This window comes from Notothenia rossii (genome assembly GCF_949606895.1).
Source record: "Notothenia rossii genome assembly, chromosome: 4".
Lineage (NCBI taxonomy): Eukaryota > Metazoa > Chordata > Actinopteri > Perciformes > Nototheniidae > Notothenia > Notothenia rossii.
Genome location: NC_136902.1, coordinates 93,417,742 through 93,442,637, shown reverse-complemented (window position 1 = coordinate 93,442,637; position 24,896 = coordinate 93,417,742). Strand labels below are relative to the sequence as shown.

At 40.7% G+C, this 24,896-nt stretch overlaps 1 protein-coding gene across 1 annotated transcript; it reads right to left on the bottom strand.

Annotated features, from left to right (window-relative positions):
• Window positions 1-1,056: 1,056 nt before the first annotated feature.
• LOC307037533 (uncharacterized protein) lies at window positions 1,057-18,007 on the bottom strand. The gene is made up of 5 exons (XM_079678486.1): window positions 17,902-18,007; window positions 17,639-17,702; window positions 9,558-9,603; window positions 9,168-9,470; window positions 1,057-4,058 (listed from the first exon to the last, which is right to left on the bottom strand). Exons 3-5 carry the CDS (start codon window positions 9,558-9,560, stop codon window positions 2,697-2,699), a joined length of 1,668 nt encoding a protein of 555 aa, XP_079534612.1. The 5' UTR covers window positions 9,561-9,603; window positions 17,639-17,702; window positions 17,902-18,007; the 3' UTR covers window positions 1,057-2,696.
• Window positions 18,008-24,896: the final 6,889 nt, after the last annotated feature.

Genomic DNA, 24,896 nt, shown 5'->3' with positions numbered 1-24,896 from the left:
CACACTCTTCACAGCTGTACGGTTTTTCTCCAGTGTGAATACGTTGATGTTTTTTTAAATTACCAGCTTCCCTGAATGTCTTCCCACACAACTCACAGCTGTACGGTTTTTCTCCTGTATGAATACGTTTATGTTTTTGGAGAACACCTGATGCAGTGAACGTTTTCCCACACTCTTCACACCAGTAAGGTTTTTCTCCAGTGTGAATACGTTGGTGTTTTTGGAGATCACTTGATGTAGTGAACATTTTCCCACACTCTTCACACCAGTGCGGTTTTTCTCCTGTGTGACTACGTTGATGTTTTTGGAGATCACTTGATGAAGTGAATGTTTTCCTACACTCTTCACAGCTGTACGGTTTTTCTCCTGTATGAATACGTTGATGTTGTCGGAGATCACCTGATTGAGTGAATGTTGTCCCACACTCTTCACAGCTGTACGGTTTTTCTCCAGTGTGAATACGTTGATGTGTTTTTAGATGACCTGATTCCCTGAATGTTTTCCCACACTCTTCACAACTGTATGGTTTTTCTCCAGTGTGAATACGTTGATGTTTTTTTAGATTACCAGCTTCCCTGAATGTCTTCCCACACAACTCACAGCTGTACGGTTTTTCTCCTGTATGAATACGTTTATGGAGAACACCTGATGCAGTGAACGTTTTCCCACACTCTTCACACCAGTACGGTTTTTCTACTTTGTGAATACCTTGATGTTTTTGGAGAACACCTGATGCAGTGAACGTTTTCTCACACCAGTACAGTTTTTCTCCTGTGTGAATACGTTGATGTGATTTGAGTTCATTTGATGTCTTGAACGTTGTCCCACAGTCTTCACAGCTGTACGGTTTCAGTCCAGTGTGACTACGTTGATGCTTTTTTAGATGACCTGATTCCCTGAATGTTTTCCCACACTCTTCACAGCTGTACGGTTTTTCTCCTGTATGAATACGCAGGTGGCACTTTAAATGTGCAGATGTTGTAAAGGATTTTTCACATTGCTGACAGCTGTGACGTCTCTCTCTTCCTTTCAGTTTCTAGAACAGACGGACAAAGAAAGAGAGAAAGTAAATCTAAAAAGCATAAAAACATACAGTTAACACAATAAAAAACTAACTAAATATAAACCTTGAGTTAACAAAATACTAGTTTTACTAACTGTTTGTGTTTATTACATTTGTATTATATTAGATACAGTAACAGCAACATTCTAACCACAGTAAATACCAGAGGTGGGGGATTCGAGTTACATAACTTGACTCGAGTCGCATATTTTTGTGCTTTGGGACTTGCTTGGCTAACATTGATAACATCCTCGACTTGATTTTGACTTGGTATTCATGACTTGAGACTTGAGACAGATGACTCGAAAGGACTTTACTTTCTAAAATAAAATATGTGCATTTGTATTGTAGGAAGCCCCTAAAGGGCAATGAAAACAAAGAGTGAGAGAAAGTAACTTGTTTGCAGGAGAAAGTTACCAGTGCGCCAAGTAGGAAGTGGAGTGCATAGGAGACAGACGTTTTATTGCAGACAGTTATGTTATGTTAATGTAATTATTGCAGCTTAACGAGGCTAGCAGTTTAACCCTGGATATATATTTTATAAATGGAATAACAAGGCTATAAGAAAACCATGGTTGAAACACGGCATAGTAAAACATTTCTTCATAGTTCAATAAACAATAAGAAAGTCCCCTCAGATGTTAAGACCTTTACAGATACATGCAGCTAAATATACAATTTTAACAGGTTAAGATACACAAGGAGGTAAAAGGTATGATACTAATATATTAAATACAGTGTTACGTTCCCTCCTAAACTAAGGGTACAAAGGGAAGTAACAGAATATAGAAATAACCGGGAGAGGGCACTGATTTGGCAAAATTAGTAGATAATGTTTATTCTTTTGAAAAGGAAGAAGGCTTTCCAGCCAATTTACAAAACAAACTTAAGATGAACTGAGAACAACTTTCTCCTAAAAGATGTGACTGAAGCACTCAATGCACAAAGATAAACTGGAGCACATCTCCTAACAATGAACAAGTGAAACTAACCGGTCTCACACAGAGACACCACAGTACACATGATGCACACGTCACACAAGCAGCCCAGAGGAGAAGGATTATGATTTATCTCGGAAAGATAAGACACAAGACAAGTGAATAGATGCAACAATATAAAACCCTATAAAATAAAGTTAACATATAGGTACAACAGAAATACAAATACAAATGAATAGTAATAAAAATGACATCATTCGAATACAGGTTAAACGATTTAAATATAAAGAAACCAACGTAAGAATAAAAGTTGCTATTGAAACTGTTAAATAACTAATCCAAGACAAAACCCTCCCTATATCATAAATGAAACAATATAAAAGTAGGTAAATAAAGAATAAAAGACCATTTAAAGTGGGGGGTTGCTAATAAAAAGAGATGTGTCTTTAGCAGGCGTTGAAAAATGTCCACTGAGCCTCTCTGATATTTCCTGGTGTTCCACAGTTTGGGAGCGTAGTGGATAAAAGCCTGACCCATTTTATTTTGGAGGACTTTAGGAATATTTAAAAAGCTGAAGAGGACCTCAGGGCTTGTCCAGGGACATCAAACGAGACAGACTCTTCAAATATAAAAATACAGCTCTCAGGACATCAGGAAGAGGAAACAGCTAGCTTGGCTCTCATAGTTGTTCAAAACTATAAGGTGTGCATTCGCTCGTGGAGCCTAAGGTGAGAACTTTGAGAATACATTTTCCCAACCTCTTCACACCAGTACGGTTTTTCTCCTGTGTGAATACTTTGATGTTTTTTTAGATTACCTGATTCCCTGAATGTTTTCCCACACTCTTCACAGCTATACGGTTTTTCTCCTGTATGAATACGTTGATGTTTTTGAAGATCACCTGATTGAGTGAACGTTTTCCCACACTCTTCACAACTGTACGGTTTTTCTCCTGTGTGAATACGTTGATGTGTCTGGAGAGCACCTGATGTGGTGAAGGTTTTCACACATTCTTCACAGCAGTACGGTTTTTCTCCAGTATGAACACGTTGATGTTTTTGGAGATCACTTGATGTAGTGAACGTTTTCCCACACTCTTCACACCAGTACGGTTTTTCTCCTGTGTGAATACGTTGATGTTTTTGGAGAGCACTTGATGAAGTGAACATCTTCCCACACTCTTCACACCAGTACGGTTTTTCTCCTGTGTGAATACGATGATGTTTTTTTAGATTACCTGATTCCCTGAATGTTTTCCCACACTCTTCACAACTGTACGGTTTTTCTCCAGTATGAATACGTTGATGTTTTCGGAGATCACCTGATTGAGTGAATGTTGTCCCACACTCTTCACAGCTGTACGGTTTTTCTCCAGTATGAATACGTTGATGTGTTTTTAGATTACCTGATTCCCTGAATGTTTTCCCACACTCTTCACAACTGTATGGTTTTTCTCCAGTGTGAATACGTATATGTTTTTTTAGATTACCCGATTCCTTGAATGTCTTCCCACACAACTCACAGCTGTACGGTTTTTCTCCTGTGTGAATACGTTGATGTTTTTTGAGATCACCTGATGCAGTGAACGTTTTCCCACACTCTTCACACCAGTACGGTTTTTCTCCTGTGTGAATACGTTGATGTTTTTTGAGATCACCTGATGCAGTGAACGTTTTCCCACACTCTTCACACCAGTACGGTTTTTCTCCTGTGTGAATACGTTGATGTTTTTGGAGAACACCTGATTGAGTGAACGTTTTCCCACACTCTTCACACCAGTACGGTTTTTCTCCTGTGTGAATACGTGTATGTGATTTGAGTTCATTTGAAGTCTTGAACGTTGTCCCACAGTCTTCACAGCTGTACGGTCTTTCTCCAGTGTGAATAAGTTGATGTGCTTTGAGATTACCAGATCTAGTGAATGTTGTCCCACACTCTTCGCAGCTGTACGTTTTTTCTCCTGTATGAATACGCAGGTGGCCCTTTAAATGTGCTGATGTTGTAAAGGATTTTTCACATTGCTGACAGCTGTGACGTCTCTCTCTTCCTTTCAGTTTCTAGAACAGACGGACAAAGAAAGAAAGAAAGAAAGTAAATCTAAAAAGCATAAATACATACAGTTAACACAATAAAAACTCACTTAATATGAACCTTGAGTTAACAAAATACTAGTTTTACTAACCGTTTGTGTTTATTACATTTGTATTATATTAGATACATTAACAGCAACATTCTAACCACAGTAAATACCAGAGGTGGGGGATTCGAGTCACATGACTTGACTCGAATCACATATTTTTGTGCTTTGGGACTTGCTTGACTAACATTGATAACATCCTCGACTTGACTTTGAATTGGTATTCATGACTTGAGACTTGACTTAGGCTTGAGACAGACGACTCGAAAGGACTTTACTTTCTAAAATAAAATATGTGCATTTGTATTGTAGGAAGCCCCTAAAGGGCAATGAAAACAAAGAGTCAGAGAAAGTAACTTGTTTGCAGGAGAAAGTTACCAGTGTGCCAAGTAGGAAGTGGAGTGCATAGGAGACAGACGTTTCATTGCAGATTGTTATGTTTGTGGGGAAATGGCAGTGCATACATTATTTGAGATATTTTTCGATGTCAGACTTCATTTTAGGGACATTTCGGCCAGGAGAGCTATTTGTTTAAGCAACGGATCGGCAAAACAGGAGAGTCTGTGAACCAGTCTGCCTTGATCTATGAATTTGTGTCCGTGACTCTCACAGTATCTGCTGCCCACAGCTGTTTTATAGAAGGAAAACCTCCTTCACTTCATGAAATCTCTGCAGCACCAGGAGGCAGTAACGTGTAACTCAGCAGAATCTGAGAAGAGCAGCACCAGCTGCAAAGAGCTGTGCCTTTTACTTCACTGTGTTTACCTTCACTAGAACAGATCAATAGCGATTGCAGGCTGCTACGTTTTAACAACACACGCCTCTACACACACATATCGTACTGCCTGATTATTCCCAATATTACCTGTTTTATGATTTCAGAGCCCCACTCTCCATTGTTGCTAATGTTGAAAATAAAACTCTACTTTTCATAACCACCATCTTTTAATTGATTTAAATGTGGAAACTGGGGTTCTTCATCAGGATTTCGTATGACTTGACTTGCTTGACTCTCACCCCAGTAACTTGAGACTTGCACATGTATGACTTACTCCCACCTCTGGTATATACAGGAGACAGAGGGAGATGGCATCCTGTCACTGCGCGTCTCAGTATGCTCCGTTCGTGTGTTTGTTTGGTCTAATTATTGTCTAAACTTTGTTGTGTCTGTATGAAACGTCATTTTGAGAGACTATGATTTTGATCCTGTGGACTATATTTTCCTTTTAGCAGACCATGTCTGACCATACAACTTTCCAAGACACACAGTAATAATAATAATAATAATAAATGGGATTTATATAGCGCTTTTCTAGACCCAAAGACGCTTTACATTATGAGTCAGTTCGACAAACAAAACAAGAACAAAAACAAAAACAGAAAAGCAGTCAGGAGGATGTTGGTTCAGAGGGGGGAGGGTGGGTTTAAGGATAAGCAGAGTTGAAGAGGTGGGTTTTGAGACGGGACTGGAACAGGGTGAGGGGAATCAGACTCACGGAGGTCTTGGGGGAGGGAGTTCCAGAGCTTCGGGGCTACCACAGAGTAGGCTCTGTCCCCGAAGCTCCGGAGTTTGGCCTTGGGGATTGAGAGCAAAACGGCTGAGGTGGATCTGAGGGACCGGGGTGGTTGGTAGAGGATGAGGATGTCAGTGAGGTAGGGGGGGGGCCAGATGGTGGAGGGCTTTATAGGTGAGGACCAGGAGTTTGTAGTGAATGTGGTGTGAGACGGGAAGCCAGTGGAGTTCTTTGAGGACCTGGGTGATGTGATGCCATGATTTGGTGTGGCTGAGGAGTCTGGCGGCTGCGTTCTGGACACGCTGGAGTCTGTTGAGGGATGTTGTGCTGATGCCGAAGAGGAGTGAGTTGCAATAGTCAAGGCGGGAGGAGATGAAGGCGTGAATGAGTCGCTCAGCTGCGGGGCGGGTGAGAGAGGGACGGAGTTTGGCGATATTGCGGAGGTGGAAAAATGAGGTTTTTACAACTTGGCGGATGTGGGGGTCGAGGGAGAGGGTGGGGTCGAATATCACGCCAAGGTTGCGTGCCTGGGTGGAGGGGGAAACAGGGGTGCCATCGATGGTGAGTGTCAGGTTGGGGGTTTTGCTGAGGGTGGATTTGGAGCCGATGAGGAGGAGTTTAGTTTTATTGCTGTTGAGTTTGAGGAAGTTGTGTTGCATCCAGGATTTTATTGCAGTCAGACAGGATTCGATGTGTGTGAGAGGGGGGTTGTGGGGGGATTTGGTGCTGAGGTAGATCTGTGTGTCGTCAGCATAGCAGTGAAAGTCCAGGTTGTGATGGCGGAGAATCTGACCAAGGGGGAGGATGTAGATGATGAAGAGGAGGGGGCCGAGTACTGAACCTTGGGGAACACCTTGGGTGACTGAAGCTGTGGGAGAGGAGTGATTGTTGAGGGAGATGAAGTGGGATCTGTCGGAGAGGTAGGACTGGAGCCACCTGAGTGCAGTACCTTCGATACCGATATCCCGGAGTCGGGTAAGCAGGATGGTGTGGCTCACGGTATCGAAGGCTGCACTCAGGTCAAGGAGGATGAGGATGTTGAGGGAACCGGTGTCAGCAGAGGTGAGGAGGTCATTGAGGACTTTGATGAGGGCCGTTTCTGTGCTGTGGTGAGGATGAAAACCAGACTGAAGGGGTTCAAAAAGGTCATTTTTTTTGGAGATGGCGGTGGAGTTGTTTGGAGATTATGCGTTCTATTGTTTTAGAGAGAAAGGGGAGGTTGGAGATGGGGCGGTAATTACTGAGGGAGGAGGGATCCAGACCGAGTTTCTTGAGGATGGGAGTGACAGCAGCAGTTTTGAAGGCAGAGGGAACGGTTCCTTGGGACAGGGAGGAGTTGAAAAGGTTGACAATGTAGGGGCAGAGGACGGGGAACAGGTATAACGAGGAGTCCCTGCCCCTACGCTGCTACAGCCGTGAGGCTATGCTAGAGCTACAATGTGATCTGCATTATACGAATACATCTAGCCATCTGTGCTCTTCAATATTGGATGACCTCCCTTGGGAGCTGCTTAGAAACACCAGGAAAAAGAGACGGGGAAGGAGGGGAGGCGTTCAGTATCGCCTACGGCGAAGATTCAGCCGGCCACCACTTTCATCCATCATTCTCACAAACCTACGCTCATTGATTAACAAAGTGGACACACACAAGGTACTGTCATGAATTTTGTGAGGCCTCTTTATTATGTTTCCCGGAAAGTTGGCTCCAATCTACAATGCCTGAATCTCTCTTTGAGGTACCCGGATTCAACCTTGTTCGAGCAGACAGCGATGCGAACTCGGGGTAAACCAGAGGAGGCGGTATTTGTGTGTGTATATATATACACCTGTTAAGCCCCATTCCCCGCAGGCGGGGGAGAAACCACAACATCTGCAAGCAACAGTTGGCGTGTTCACACCGGAGCACTTTTCCCACAATAGTTCATCAGAACTACGATATATTTCCGTTCACACCAAAAAGCCCCCGGAACTAAATTAGTTCATCAGAACCCATTTTTACCCGCTTGTCAGTCCCTGCTAGAGAGCAGGGACTTTCATGGGAGAAAAAGGTTCATATGTCTGATTGGCTGGGCGGAATGCAAACCACGCCGTAAAACTCCCAAAAGGTTTTGTGAATCCGCCATTTCATTTGCTCGCATTAAAAGCTCAGCGCAGCGCACCAATGAAGAGAGTACTTTTGTGAAAGCAGCTATGGAGCGGTGGAGTGATGATGATGTGTCGGCGCATCTGGAGATTTACTCGGAGGACGTGATCCAGAAGTTTCTACTGAAGGCAGTTTCCAACGCGAAAATGTACGACTGTATTTCGGTAAAGTTAGCGGCCATGGGAATCGTCCACAGCGCTAAGTCATGCCGGGACAAAATAAAGAAACAGAAGCAGGACTACAAAAAAATAAAAGACCACAACAACAAGAGTGGTAACGGTCGGAAGACCAGCAAGTTTCACATTAAAAACAAGTTACAATTTTCAAAAGGTTTTTTTTAACGGGGGGAGGCCCTTTTTCCAGTTTAGAGCAATAGCCCCTCCAAATGTCTGTGCACGTCCCTGCTCTCAGGAGGATATATAATAAAAGGTGTGTTAACTGCCGAGCGTATTTACTGTACATACAACACACCTGGCAGTTTGTTATTATATCGCCACACTGTTTTGATACTGACATCTTATCTTTGTTGACTGTGGTAAATAAAAGAGAGAACCAAATGCACTGTACAAAAAGATCAGCTTTATTGTCAATTTAAAATTGACATGCTGTTCAGATGCCTCATAAGGGCTGTGCGCGTGTCTTGGCCCCCAGCCACGACAATGGCTGGCCCATCAAGCTGGGTCGCCTGTAAGGCAGTCCATTCCTCCCTGTACTCATCACCACGACGCTCACACAGGTTATGCAATACGCAACATGCTGCTACCTGGATTGTGATATTGCCCATGTTGCAGTCGTTTCGCTTCATCAAGCACCGCCATCTGCCCTTCAGTCTGCCAAAAGCGTTCTCCACCACCACTCGTGCTCGGCTTGTTTTGTAGTTGTACACATGTTGCTGGCGTGTGAGCCTTTCATTGTCTTGGAAAGGTTTCATCAGCCATCTTTGCAGGGTGTAGGCTGAGTCACCAAGGATATAGTAACCCACATCATGTCCACCAATATTCCTTGTTACATGAGGAAGTAGACCACCTCTATCCACAAAACTACCCAATGATGACATGCTGAACACTTTGCTATCATGCATGCTCCCTGGTAAGCCAACAAAAACACTCCAAAAGAGGCCCTTACCATCCACAACACCTTGCAGGACGACCAAGTGCCAGCCTTTGCGGTTGAAATACTCGTTGTGGTATTCCTCTGGTCTCAGAATAGGGATGTGTGATCCATCTACTGCACCTACACACTGTGGCACACCCCATTTGCCCTCAAAAAATAACGCCATCTCCTCTAACTTCTCAGAGATCGGCCATGGCATGAACTCAGGAAGGAGTAGCGTCACAACAGAGGAGCAGAACTCCTGCACACAGCAACACACCATATATCTGCCGACTCCAAACAAATGAGAGATGGTCCTGTACTCAGAGTTGGTCGCAAGTTTCCACAGTGCTATGGCGATTTTCTTAGGCACGGGTACACACTGCCGGTAGTTGGTGTTGCGTCTCCCCAACGTTGCTTCCAGGCAAATACAGAGGAGTTGAAAAGAGCCCTTGGACATTCGTAAATCTTTGATCGAATGCACATTGGTGTAAGTTGGCACCACCTTCTCCCACCAGGCCGATGTTCTATTGTTCACCCAGAGAGAGCACGGGACACAACGCGTTCCGTAGTTTTCGCATATCTGGAACACATACAAAGACACAAATTAGCTCTACATAACACCACAAATCCTACATTAGATAGTATTAATGTGATTTACTGAACTTACCATTGCTGTTCTTTGGGCGTGATAACACTCATCATCCTCAGCTGTCCTATTGCGAAACATGTCCACATACATTGTGTTACTCCAGTAAGATAGAGATATAATACTTTATTTATTCATGTTATGTTAAGCTGCTGTTGCTCATTGCATTAATACTAGAGTAGTTAGTCTTAAGGCTAGAATTCTGCACTCATTTTATTTTATTATTTGTGACTGAATGTGAACTTGTGAAGCTAGTCAAGCTACCTCTTTCCAGTAGAGTTATTTTTGTTTTGTTACTGCACTATCTGCACTCAATTTGTTTACATGGTTATTTTGTGGTGGACCACTGATAAGCTTTATTTTTGTTTTGATCCAATGCTGCACAACTGAACTGATCCAATGCTGCTGTGAAAAAAAGAAGCTATATCCATGTTGGATAGAATGGGTAGTTGGGTACTGTCATTTAAATACAACAATAACCTTAAGGGACAACTTGAATGCTTTTTCTTTTTTTTTCTCTTAATGCATTGCATAAAGATTGGATTGGGAAAAATCGGTATCGGAAGATTGTCAAAATCAAATGATCGGAATCGGATCGGGAGGTGATCGGGACATCCCTAACGAGCACCAAAACCACAACTTCAGTCAACTCCATACCATGTCTGAGGTCGGAAGGTAAACAGACGCACAGAGCGGAAGCGGAAGTTTTTCTTCTTCTTCTCTGAACCTCTGAATTAGCCCTGAGCGAAAAAATGCTAACGCCGTCAGCACAGAACTCACGGTATAAAACCCTTATTACTTATCGTAAATTCTAGTGGTGCACGATAATTATCGGCCCGATAATTATCGGTCCGATAATAGGAATTATGACATCATCCCGATAAAAGTATTAATAGCCCCGATAATATACAATATATTTTTTGGGTAAAAAAAAGAAAAAAATACTGTGGTGTGGGTGGATTGGGATGAGGGGCGCTTGTTTTTCACTCGGCTCCTCCCGTTTTGCCAGTACTGTGGTATTAGTGGTTTAGGAAGAGGGGAGTTTTTCACAAATCCAGCGCTCCCTAACTCATTCCTGGCTGTGACGTAAATTGTGTGCGGCCGTGAAGCCAGGACAGTAAACAAACATGTCATCGGTAGTAAGTTTCAGAGTTAGATAGTTTGCTTGCTATTTGTATTAACAAATGCAATGCAGAAGTTCCACGAGGAGGGAAAAAGGCAACGAGCTATAATACTTCCAACCTGATTAGTCACCGACATCGACATCGTTACGATGGTGTGTTAAAAGCGTACGAAGACGCCTGCGCTGCTAAAATAGCGGCAAATCCAAAGCCAGCTGCAAAGGCACCGGGGCTTTTACCTATCGACGAGTCTTTTGAAAAAGGCAAGAAGTTTGCCAGAGACGACCCCAGGGCTAAAACGAGGAAAAAACAACAGGTACATTTAATATATATATATATATATATATATATATATATATATATATATATTATATTATTATTGTTATTATTATTGGTTATCGGTATCGGTCTTGAGAAGCAGGAAGTTATCGGTATCGGTTTCAAAAAAACAATATTGTGCATCCCTAAAATTCACATCCAACCCATCGATTAGCATCGTGAGATTACACAGATTCGATAGGTATCGGTATCATCACTCCATGATCAAAACTTGCGACATGAAAAACAAAAACAGACATCACAACATGTGGCAATAGGTAGCCAACACGGCAATATGTCTTACCTTTGTTGTTGTCTGATCAAAAGTTGTCTGCAATTGCATTAAAACGATAAAAACTCTGCTGAAGGTTAATCCAATGCGTCTGTGTCACTTTGAAATGATTTCTGATAATCCATCAGCAATAAAACTAGTTTTAAGATTTCAGAGCGGAAGATAGGTTTAGCTTTGGGCAAACTGCGTGCGCATAGCTCTGACTTCTCATTGGTAACGTGTGTGTGTGTGTATGTGGAAATTCCCCTTTGATTCTATTGGCTCAAAAGAGATGTCCAATCGACCAATGGGTTCCAGAGAAACTGCAAATACGCCCATTTCCACCCAAATTACCCCAGAGGTGGAGTTTGTTTTGCTAAACCTCTCTAAAAATCTAAAATGTCACTTTTTTTGCATCAATCTTGATACAGGGTACTTATATGTTGTACTTTGGATTCCTAAAGCTTATAGTCTCCGATCCCATCATCCAAGGGTAGTTTTCACTAAAAGTAATGTTTTCTTTTTGACGGACACAATAATTTACATTTGTTTTACTATGTTCAATCTGAATTCTCTTTAAAATAAAAAACATTTATATTGATTCTGACTTCTCTACATCCAACTCAAAGGTTCATCATTACTTTGAGAAAAAAGATTATTAATTTTCGCCTTTTAGAAGTGTAGCTATGGTCATTTGTTCTGGAAATGTCATTTTCGAGCCTGAGACCTGAGAAACAGGCTCGGGGCTTAACAGGTTAATGATCTGTGGTGCCGATCATACTCAGTAAAATGTAAAACCTGTGATCCCAACGTAGAAATTCTCGGAATAACGTTAAGACCCTTTCATCCTCTAATCTGCCTAGAGAATTCAGGTGTATTTTACCGTTTGTTGTTTACGTGCCTCCCAGCGGCAGAGCGTCACTGGCGGCCCGGCTCCATCGCTGACCGTGTTCACGAGCTGCAACTCAGCCACCCCGATGCACCGGCAATAGTGCTCGGGGACATGAAGCAATGTCGCCTAGAGACTGTGTTAACTGGGTTCCAACAGTATGTTAGGGATCACACCACAAAAGACAATATCCTGGACACATGCTTTGTAAATGTTAAAGGAGCCTCTGCGACTAAATGTAGCCCACCAATACTGAACTCTGATCATAATGTTGTGAATATGATTCCAGTGTAAGAGAAGTAAATTAAATGAAAAGTAGGGAACAGTTGAAAGCCTGTTTTCAATGGACAGATTGGGACAGGTTCACTAGATGAAATAACTACAGTTACCACCGACTATATAAACTTCTGTGTAGAACTAGTTGTTCCCACTAAAGAAATACAAATCTATCCAAATAATAAATCTTATGTGACTAAGGACATTAAAAAAAGTTACAAATACCAGGAAAATATCTTTCAAAAACAAAGACTATGGACCACTTCGACAGATAAAGAACTGAAAGTCAAGTTGAGGGAATCAAAACTGGCAGAGAGCTTTTGGAAAATGCTTTTAAAGCCAAAGACCCCAAAAAAGTATGAGATCCCATGAGAACCATGACAGGAAAGACCTCTTCAGCTAAACCTATTGTGACGGACAATGAATTTTGTTTTGCTAACGAACTAAACATGTTCTTTACCCGTTTCGAGTCACTGGATAATTCTGCAAAGTGCACTGAAATTCTCTAAATCATAATCCCTGCTTCCTCTGACAAAATAACCATCAGTGTCGAAAAGGTCAGAAAAACATGTCAGTACACCAACACCAAGAAAGCTGCTGGGCCAGATGGGTGCAGCGGTTTTCTGCTGAGAAACGTTGCTACTGAGCTGGCTCCAGTGTGCCAACCCATCTTTCAGGCTTCTATTGACACGCACACCATCCCTCTGTCATGGAAAACTACACACATAAAACCACTGCCCAAAAGAACATAAGGAATTTTAACAGTCACAATTACTAAATCAGCCTACTATCACCTAAAGAACATATCTAGGATTAAAAGACTAATGTCACAGCAGGATTTAGAAAAACTTCTCCATGCTTTTATCTTCAGTAGACTTGACTACTGTAATAGTGTCTTCACAGGTCTCACTAAAAATTATATTAGAAAGCTGCAGCTATTTCAGAACGCCGCTGCTCGCGTCCTCACTAACACTAAGAAAGTGGATCACATCACTCCTGCTCTGAAGTCTTTACACTGGCTTCCTGCGTGTCAAAGAATATATTTCAAAAATACTGCTGCTGGTTTGTAAAGCACTTAATGGTTTAGGCCCAAAATACATTTCTGACCTCCTGCTAAATGATGAACCATCCAGATCTCTCAGGTCTTCAGGGACGGTTCAGCTTTCTGTCCCCAGAGTCAGAACTAAACATGGAGAAGCAGCGTTCAGTTATTATGCTCCAAACATCTGGAACAAACTCCCAGAAACCTGCAGGTCCGCTAAAACTCTGACTACTTTTAAATCCAGGCTGAAGACTTTTCTGTTTGCCGTTGCTTTTAATTGAGCTGTTCATATCTTAAACTGCACTGTAACTTTTACTCATGTATTTTGTCTTTTAATGTTTATTTTATTATCTTTGCTTTTTAATGACTGATTTTAAATGCCATTTTCTTAATGTCTTTCATTTTTGTAAAGCACTTTGAATTGGCTTGTGTTGAAAGGTGCTGTATAAATAAACTTGCCTTGCCTTACTCTCTCTACACTGATGATTGTCGTACCAACACACCAAATCAATTCATAATTAAGTGCTCTGATGATACAAATACTTGGGTGTAATGATTGACCACCTGCTGTCATGGAAAGAACATGTCTTTTTGGGCGATCAGAGAAGTTCTTCCATTGTTCTTTACATTAGGGCTGAACGATTAATCCATTTTAAATCGAAATCGCAATTTGAAATGATGCGATTATCAAATCACAAAGCCTGCGATTTTTTTTTAAACATTTCATTTGTTATCGTTTTCTTTCTTCTTGTTTGTCAGTCATCCACATCAATCAGAAGCCATTGTTAACCAATCAGAAGTGGCCCAAGATAGTGATAGACAGATTGATCCAATTACCTGCAAAGTATTTTTTAAAGTGCCTGCCCTTTCCAAATGGCTTCCAATGGAGCTTTCCTAGATGGTTTGGTGAAACCATCTGAGTCAGGTTAGTAATGCTCACATGTTTCTATTACAGGGTGAATCTTAAACTGAAGCTTGACTTTAAAGCAACCCAACGGAAGTTTCATGTAAGTTTAGTTCTTTCTCTCGTAGCTCGGTCTGCGGGGGTTCCTCTTGTAGTCCATCTTGGCCCGCTTGATCCCCCGCTTCAGGTCGGCTCTGGCAGTGCTGTACAGCTCCCTCTCACCAGTCCTGAAGGCAATGTCCCTCTCCCTGACCAGGCGCTGCACCTCTCTAGTCATCCACGGCTTCTTGTTGGGATGAACCCGGATGCGCTTGTCCACAGTGACGGAGTCTGAACAGTGCTTGATGTATTCCAGGACCGCTGATGTGTACGGTTCCAGGTCCTCATGTTCGAAAGAAAAACAGTCGGTGCTCTCAAAACAGTCTTGCAGCTGTCGAGTGGCGTCTAAAGGCCAGGTTTTAATTGTCTTTATAGTGGTGGAAACACTTTTCCTGATGGGGGAGTAGGCCGGAATTAGGAGAAGGGACACATGATCTGACTGGCCTAGGTGCGCTAGCGCTTTAGGCCCCCTTAATATTAGTGTAGACCTTGTCCAGTGTTTTATCCCCCCTCGTGTCACATTTAATGCTGGTAGAGTCTGGGAAGCACTACCTTTAAGTTGGCATGGTTAAAGTCCCCCGCAATGATGTGGACAGTCTCAGGATACATGCTTTGTTGACTGCTAATAGTATCATGTAGCTGACTTAGCGCCGCGCTAGCATTGGCATCTGGTGGAATATATACTGCAGTTATCAATACAACATTGAACTCCCTCGGAAAGTATCTAGGTCGGCATTTAACTGTCATAAATTCTAGGTTCGGGGAACAGTGCTTACTCACAGTGATTGTGTTTGTTCCCCAAGAATCCTTATTTTATATAATGAGGCCACCACCTCGCGTTTTCCCCCGACAATTCTCGGGTCCTGTCTAGTCTATGGGAGGTGCGGTCAGCTAGCTCGATCCAATGGAGCTTTCCTAGATGGTTTGGTGAATCAAACCATCTGAGTCAGGTTAGTAATGCTCACATGTTTTACATCTATTACAGGGTGAATCTTAAACTGAAGCTTGACTTTAAAGCAACCCAACGGAAGTTTCATGTAAGTTTAGTTCTTTCTCTCGTAGCTCGGTCTGCAGGGGTGCTAGAGACGGGAGCACGTTGATACGACCTTCCTAGCCGGAGATATAGCCGCATTTTACAATAAACTTCCGCTGGGTTGCTTAAAAACAAATATTACAAATCAAATCGCAATATCTGTCAGAAAAATCGCAATTAGATTATTTCCCCAAACCATGCCGCCCTACTTTACACCTGTGATTGTGTCTATTCTGCAGGACTGCAAAGCTACCTGGTAAGTGTTTGTCAACAGCTTTAAAATCAAAACTGCTCCACCTGTTAAAAATCTGCTCAAATATTGTTGGTCCACCCTGTCAGAGACTTTCTTACTCAGAAGACCATAATAACCTGAGAGGCTGTCCAACAACATCATCTGGGACTAGGGACGGGTATCGTTAGGATTTTATCGATACCGGTACTGCTTATCGGTATCGGTATTTTTCGATACTCTTATTGATACTTTTCAATAATTTGGTGCTCAAAATTAAAGACATGAATACAAAATGTGAAGATTAAACAGTAATTGTATTTTAATTGCAGAAATAACTGTATAACTTATACACGAGCTTCTCAGAAGCAGACACAAATAAATAATAACTTAAAGGGGCCTGGTTCGCCCTATCATGCTTTTTGGGGTTTTCCCTCAGACAGAGGATGAAAAGAGGCATTTTTTAACATCTGAAATCATTTACATCTTCATCCAGACATTTCAAACTGACAACCTAGCTCGACAAGAGATTCTTAAAACATTGTCCTACATCATGCAAAACTGTGATATGAAGAAATTGGTCAAAAGGCTAAGATGGCAAAAAGTTAAAGGCGAGTACGTATATTATTCTGGATTGTACTTTTAAATCATCACAAAATAAATGATGTGCTGAACTGAAACACGTCAACATGTGTCTGAAGGTTTAAACATAGAACAACATATTTGAGCTTAAAAAATGTCAATTCCTAGTAAACGACCAACAATTGCTGAACCATACATTGAAACGTTGACCTTTAAATGCAGTTTTCCAATTCACAAAGACATCTGTAAGTTTAACTGGTTTATAAAGCATTCAATGAAAGGCCAAATTATTATAGGTGTAGGAGCTCACATTAATACACTGTCAGTGTTAATAAACAAAAAAAAGACAAGGCGATGTGCCTGCAAGATTGCACTCAGGTAAAATAAACATATTACCCGTGCACAGCAGCTAACCTGCCTGCGAGCCTTCGCTCAGGCCACATTTACACACGGCGCGGCTGAAGCCCGCTAGCACTATTAGCACTAGCACTGCGTCATTAAGTTGCTTGTGTTACCCCCATTACAAGCAACTAATTGAGTACATAGATTGCACCTTGCACTATCGCCTCTACATTTTTTAAAAGTGCACCCAGACCTTCGATCGCATCGCTCTGTCCGCCATGCCTGCGGGAGTCTCACAACAATAATAAGAGCGCTGTTGAGAGAGATGACGAGTGGCATTTACAGTGGCCAATCAGAGGGGTCTCAAACCGGATACATCACACGGGATGAGGGTTCCCAACCAACCAGAATGGTTTAAAGTTAAACGAAGGAAGTAGACGTAACACATATACCGATAGCAGCACCGTTTGTCCAGCGGCTTAACGGTATACCGATACCGTCCAATCAGGTACCGGTATTGACTTAGTACCGGTTCTCGGTACGCATCCCTACCTGGGACCCAAAGCATGCTTTGAACAGAGAATATGAACTGCTACCATCTAATGGAGATTCAATAAAGTCAGACTGAAGCCTCCTTTGTGCTCCAGTCAGTCCTCTCAGTAAATACAGAGCTGAATCCAGATCAGATGCACGCTGAAGGCTCTTCGAGCAGGTTTTCTCTCACTGATCCTGCTGTTATGTTACATGTTTGTTGTTCATGTATTGTGTCTTGATATTTGTTTATGTTGATGTTACACATGGAGCTGCTGTTACACTATGCAAGTCACATTTCAGACTTGATCTGACCAATAAAGTGTTATCGTGTCGTATGTACAACAACGTTCTAACCTATATCTGACCATATTGTGTATTCATATTGTATTTTCTAAACAAGTTGTGATCTTTCATTTGGGGATAACAGTGTTAGAAATATATTGTGATGAAGTACACACTGACCTGAGCTCCAGGGGTCTTTTTATTCTCCTCCATGCTGCTCTCAGTGCTCCTTCTCCGACTGTGTCTCTGAAATAATCAACACAACTACAGCTGACACAAAACAAGACAACTCAATATAACCGACAGACAAAACTAAACAAATCTACAGCTAGCAGAGGTGAGAAGTAAAATGTGTTAAATCAGACTTTAGTTCCACCTGGAGTACTCACACACGCACACGCACACACACACACACACGCGCACACACACACACACACACACACCTCTCTCTCCTCTTCGTCCTGGTTCCTCAGTCTTTCTTCTCCTTGATAAAACACTGCCGTTAAAACACACGAATCTCCCTTTAATGTCTTTACTTGTGTTTACCGATCAGCCACTTGATATACAAAGCTACGAACAAAGAACGGGAGGCAACAAAAACACGGTTTAACGGACAAAAGCACGGATAAATCAACCTCCAAAGATAAACTAACTCTTTGTATGTGTTTTAAAAGTCTCTTAAACACATTACATTCGGTATAACATCTGCATCGATGTCTGTTAGCAACGTATAGCTTCTGAGGACCGGAAGCTAGAAACGAACGGCCGCAATGCATCATGGGATTATAGTTTTTCTTTTAAACATAATTTCACTGCCCCCTGTGGTGAAAAAATTGAAAACACTATCGCTATAAAAATAAATAATAATTACAATATTAATAATAATAATAATAATAATAATAATAGATATATAAAGGTGAAACGGTCAGACGGGTTTTAAAAGTTGTGGAAAATGTTTTTGTTTGTAATAATACTTATTTATCATGATTGATCATTAAAGTGTTCTCAAAGCTGGTAAAGGTGCAGCTTGTTTGAATGACTTTGTATTCTGAGGGACATAACAAGAATTGGACAAAAATAATAATAACATCATAAAAAAAATTCATTAGGAATTACAAATAAAAATAGTTAAATAAAATAATAATGAAAGATTTAATAATCTTGGAAAAAATCATTTGTTTTTGTGATTGAAAATACTATTATTAATATAATAGTGTTTTCAAATAACAAATATAATAAAATAAGAAGTAAAATAAGAAAAAAAAGTAAGAATAAAATAATGTAAAAATAAATAAATAATTGAAATAACAAAAATAATAATTAAATATATCAAATAAAAAAATAATATAATTTATAATGAAATCACAAAAACTAACTTGAAAATAAATATATAAAGAAATGTTTATTTTTGACTAAAGCAAGAATGATAAAATTAAGAATTAAATACATTATATTTTTCAACTATTGTTATATTATATACATGTATTTTAATATATTTATATTGAAAGCAATGCATCATGAGATTTTAGTATTTATTTTCAAAAGCAATTTACGGTATTAAAAACATAATAATAACAATAATAATAATAATAAAAAATTAAATAATAATAATAATACATATAAATATGCGACTGGTATGACAGATTTTAAACATTGGGAAAAATGTTTTTGTTTCTGATAATACATTTTTTTTATTATATATGTTTTATAATGATTGATCATAAAGTGTTCTCAAAGCTGGTAAAGGTGCAGCTAGTTTGAATGACTTTGTATACTGCAGGGTAGCTGGTGGATTTACTCCAGGTGGAACTAAAGTCTGATTCAACACTTGATTAGATTTCACATCATTCATCCACATCTGAGAAGAAACTAAATGTATTAAATACATGTAGAGGAGTAGAAGTACACCATGTACCTCTGAACTGCAGTGGAGTAGAAGAACAAGGTAGCTAAAGTAAAGTCCAAGTTTCTCCAAATTGTACTTCCGTACAGTACTTGAGTATAATGTACTTACACCTCTTTTAAAGATACATCTAAAATGATCATAAAATCACTCAAATAGGATGTAATTGTGTTTTTGGTTTAGATATACGTATTTACTAATTATTACAAAATGATGGCTTGTCAGAAAGTGTTTCCAATCACCCACAGAAATGTGACTTGCTTTTTTGCTGAATTTGAAACTCATTGGCCTACTTACATCCAAACAGTCTGTGTACTCTCTCTCATATTCTGTTTTTAAACTAGTGAACAGAAAAGGAACTGCAAAGTTTTTTTTAGTTTTTAGTCTTTACCTTAATGACCAAAATATCTTTGAGTGAGAGGAGGGAGGGACCTCTCGGAAGTAATTTACAAACAAAAGCCTTCGTCTGGTAAAAGACCCTCGATGACAGGGGAAGGTTTTGGCTTTTGATAAGAAGAGCCTTAAAGAGGGCGGGGTCAGGGATTAGTCAAAGATATTCAAGACAGATTTTGAAAACAGAAAATGAACGAACATAGCTGAAGGCAAAAGATGTGAACAGATGTATCAGGAAACAGATCCTATCTCCATATCTAATGAACTCTTGAAAAGGTGGTGTTTTAAACTATAAGATCCATGACAGGGGAAAGAACCATGGGCTCCGTAAACAGAACCAAGTCTTAGACCTCTAGTCCACGATGAAGTGTTTTAGATATATGAAAACACAGGTGTTGTCTGACAATAAACGCAATCCTGTCATGAAAAACACTGTGAAAAGCGACGTTTTCAACTATTAAATGCTTGGAAAATGCATATTAGACACACAATACATTTTAACTAGAAAACATGTTGACATATAGTATTGTGGCTCTGCTTTTTACATTACTGAACTGTGTTACGGTCTCTGCCTTCTATCTGCTCATTAATCTGTCTGTGAGTGTTTCCAGCTGTGTGTGTGATATGTAAATGAGCTGTGCAGTAGCCCTGACGTCATTGGCTGCCCATCCTCTGGTCCGCCCCCGAAGACTGCGATAGAGTGGTGAAGTCCCGCCCATGTACTTCCTCCCCATGGGACCTTATTTCTGAAAAATTATGCATTGAAGTCAATGGAGAGAGAAAGATCATCTTTCGATCCCGTTTGAATTGTGCCACGAATTACACATAAGATGTTTGTCAATCTTAAAAAAATAATTTCCATGTCAAAAAAGTCACAGTTTGTCGTAAAACTGTTGAAATATAAGACTATGAAAAATACGCAACTAGAAAGACGACAAATCCCAGAATCCCGGTCCCGCATGCTGGCTCTTACGGAACCGACTAACTCCCCTTGTGTGTGTGTACAGCTCTCAACATGCCCAGACTTGGAGTGATTTTCACCTCTTTTAATACTTTTCACCTCATTCTGAAAGAAAGAATTGAAATGTGCCAACGTGCCGGCCGTCTTGGTGTGTGGTGCGAGACGGGAGATGGAGTTCATTGAGCGGTTTCACACAAAAAAAAGTGTTGCTTCACAGTTTTACGACACATTTTTATTTTTTTGACTTGCAATATTATGTTTTAAATTGACAAACATCATATGTGTAATTCGTGGCACAAGTCAAACGGGATCGAAAGAAAATCTTTCTCTCTCCATTGGCTTCAATACATACTTTTTTCGAAAAAAGAGTGACAAATGAATGAAGTGGGAATTAAAACAAGTATGTATCTGAACGAAAAGTACTACAGTTACATACACATTTATACAGATGGTTCTAAGAACAAGGAAGAGTGTGTTGGAGTTGGCATATACATCCCAGACTTTAAAATATCTATTTTAAAAAGAGCGTCTGATCAACTATCAGTGTATACAGCAGAAATGCTTGCTGTAATAATAGGATTGCAGTGGGTTGAAGGGGTCAGACCAGATAGGGTGGTTATATGTACAGATTCATTGTCCATATTACAAAGCATACAATCAACAACAACTACTAGAGAAGACATTCTCATAGAACTTAATCATAGCCTGTTAAGACTGCACACACAGGATACACAGGATAGATCTGCAGTTCTGCTGGGTGCCTGCATGAGGGGGGGAAAGGGAACGAGTGTGCTGATAAATTAGCAAAAAGTGCACTACAAAAGCAAATAACATTACCAGTTCAACTTGGTAAAGGAAAAGGAAAAGCAGTCATTAAGAAGAAAGGGATGGAGATCTGGCAGAAAAGGTGGGAGAAAGACCAGAAAGACAAGGACCATCACAAAGTTCAAAAGACAATTACAATTAATATTCATAAAGAAAGAAACAGAAGGGAGGAAATCATGATGGCTAGACTCCGAATAAATCACACGGCTTTGAATGGTAGCTGTATATCATGGGGAAAAGTGACAGTAACAAGTGTGGGAAATGTGCAGTAAAAGAAGACGTAGAACATATCTTGTTACACTGTGACATCTATAAAGCGGAAAGAGAAAAACTAAAGGATAACGTTTTAGAGGCAGAGAGGGAGTGGAGTGTGGTTGGTGTTTTGGGAACAAAAGGAGAGGGAGTAAGAGCTACCAGAAAGGCACTGTTTACATTTTTGAGTGAAACTGGGGTAGGAAAAATAATTTAACATTCGGTCAGGAAAGAACATAGATTTGTGTTTTGTTTTATTTATTTAATGGTTTTATTGATTTATTTTGATTTTATTTTGATTAGAACATAGGTTAAAGAGTTGGAATGATGTGATGATTCATAGTCATGTACAGTAGGTGGCGGTATGCACCTGTCAAATTGTTTGCAATCCGCCAAAAGCAAGAGAAGAAGAAGAAGACTCTGGAGGCTCTGTTGTGTGAACAGACGTCTCTCGCTACTTGCTCTTCGTTCGTGTATAAATCGGTTAACAGTGGTTAACTTGTGTTTGGTAGTGTTGATGTGATTAGATGTGACTAGAGTATCTTAGCCTTTACGTTGGCTGTAGTATTTAGTTTAGCTGTGGTTTAGTTTGCACCACTGTGATAGTGAGGGTTATTTAGTTTATTATGTATATTCCTTTGTCGTTAAGTAGGCTCATTTAATAGAGTCCTCCCTTTGTTGGAGTCCTCCTTTTGTTGGCCCATTAGATATATCTGTGCCTTTTGGCCACTCTGGTTTGCTCCTGGCTGCTTGTCTGCCCTTTTGTTAACTTGTGGTGTAAATAAATGCTTGTAACGTTACCAATTCCATACTGGTGTATGTCACTTTCCTCTACCCTAGAAGGGGGACGTAACAACTGTCAAATTATTAAACCCTTAAAGGTGGGGTAGTTCATTTCGGAGAAACCAGCTCGAGCACGCTAGAATTTGAAAGTACATAGCCGGAACAAATCTGCCACTTCCTCACAGAGCCCCTCCACCAACACACATGAACGTGCACATGACCAATGAGGGCACGAGATAAGTTTGTGCACAGATGGAAGGCTGACAGGCAGGTAGGCCATCCAGTTATTTTTGCCGGGCCCGCTAAAATGATTGGTCATGCTTTTTCCTACGGCTTCCAAAGATGACATTTCTTTTTGGATTTTTTGTCAAAGCTCTTCAGATATTCATTGCTATCGGGATGTTAAGAGCATTCCATGGAATATAACAACAAGTGTATCTCGAGCCGGTTTTTCAAACTTACCACCTTTAACTTATAAATAATGTAAATTTAAAAGTGACTTTGAACATAGATGAATATAAAATACACCTGAGTGATGAACCCAGTGCCCACATATAAAACCAGAGCTTAGACCTGTAGTCCACCATTAAAGGTGGGGTAGGTAATTTTGGAGAAACCAGCTCGAGTGCGCTAGAATTAAAAAATACACAACCGGAAAAAATCTGCCACTTCCTTACAGAGCCCCTCCTCCAACACACACGAACGCGCACATGACCAATGAGGGCACGAGATAAATTTGTGCACAGATGGAAGGCTGACAGGCAGGTAGGCCATCCAGTTACTTTAGCCGGCTCAGATGATTGGTCGTGCTTTTTACAGTACTTTTTACAGCGCTACTGCTTCCAGAGATTAATTTTTGTATGTATTTATTGTCAAAGCATTTAATATATTCATTGCTATCGGGATGTTAAGAGCATTCCATGGAATATAACAAAAAGTGTTTTCTGAAATAAATTACATACCCCATTGAATTATGACTGAAGATTGTCAGCTGTCTTCCTCTCCCTTGTTGTTCCTCGATACGTAAAGGCTGCAGCACCTTTGACAACTTCTCTCTACATATCAAAAATACCAGTAAACCAGCATCGTTTGCTGTGAAAGCATATAACTCTGTCCACACAGAATTAAATCCTGTGTTCCTCCGATACTTTTCTTTGATGTATCCATAGTTCGCTCATCGAGCCGGGGGTCAGGTTATTCACCCGCAGGAAAAGGCGCTCGGGCGGGACCGTAGCAGGATGTGACGCATATTTTAGTTGACCTAATTAAAACCGTTTTGTTTTTTATTTATGTGTCACAGTATCACCTCAAAATACAAGATACGAAACATTTTCAACCATGCAACAAAACATAAATAGTCTTACAAATACTTTTATTTTATTTCCTTCCTATTTTTGTCTAAGCTCAAGGGAGCCAGAGCAGAGGGCTTAAAGGGCCGCATGCGGCCCGTGGGCCGCGGGTTGCCAACCCCTGACTTAGACAGTGAGAGGGAGGGCATGATCGGGTTTTGTCCCACATGGCTATAAACAGCTCAATAGGCAAACACTTTAGACTCTAATTAGAAGAACACAGACTAAAACAGCAATGTACAGACGAATCAGATGATTAAACATGATCTTAAAATATATTTTATATATTTTTTATTTTTTTATTTTTTTGTAATCATTATTTGAAATACTTGCTGCTGACACTAGATGGGGCTGTGCCCCACCTCCCCCTAATGACCAGTCGCCACTGGTTGTTAGTCATATCCTAATATCAATTCAAGAAACATGTTTATTAGGAATGTTTTATTTTTAAATAGCTCTTTTGGAATATTTGCTTTTTAAAGAAATACTCTTAAAAGAGCTTTTGGTTTGGAGGCTCTTAAAAGAGCCATGGTGATCCTACAGCACATTCTGCTGCCATGGCACTGTACCCTCCTCATTGAAATAGCTGCAGAAGGTGTCGCGCAGTTGGAGCGATCTACGTGTGGCATTGTTGGAGCCCATCCTCGGTGCATCACGCAGGGTTGGAGTAGCTGGAGCTTCATCGGTGGACTTTGCAAGAGGTGTCCGTGATGTCCTTCCTATCGTCTTCCTGCGGAGGAAGTTGTGTAACACACAGGTGGCCTTCACACACAACTCTACTACCTCCAGTCTGGTGGTGATGACACGCCTGAACATTCTCCACTGAGATGAGAGGATGCCAAACGCACATTCAACCACAACCTGGCCCGGCTGAGGCGGTAATTGAACATCCTCCTTTCACGCGTGAGGTGACGTCCAGGGAATGGACGCAGCAGGTTGTCCTGCAGCGGAAAAGCCTCATCTCCAACGAAC

What these genes read in the sequence shown, in the direction of transcription:
- LOC307037533 (XM_079678486.1), bottom strand. An exon ending in TTGGAGTCGGCAGATATATG is followed by an intron (nt 4,059 to 9,167) that starts GTGTGTTGCTGT and finishes CGTCTGTTCTAG; the next exon opens with AAACTGAAAGGAAGAGAGAG.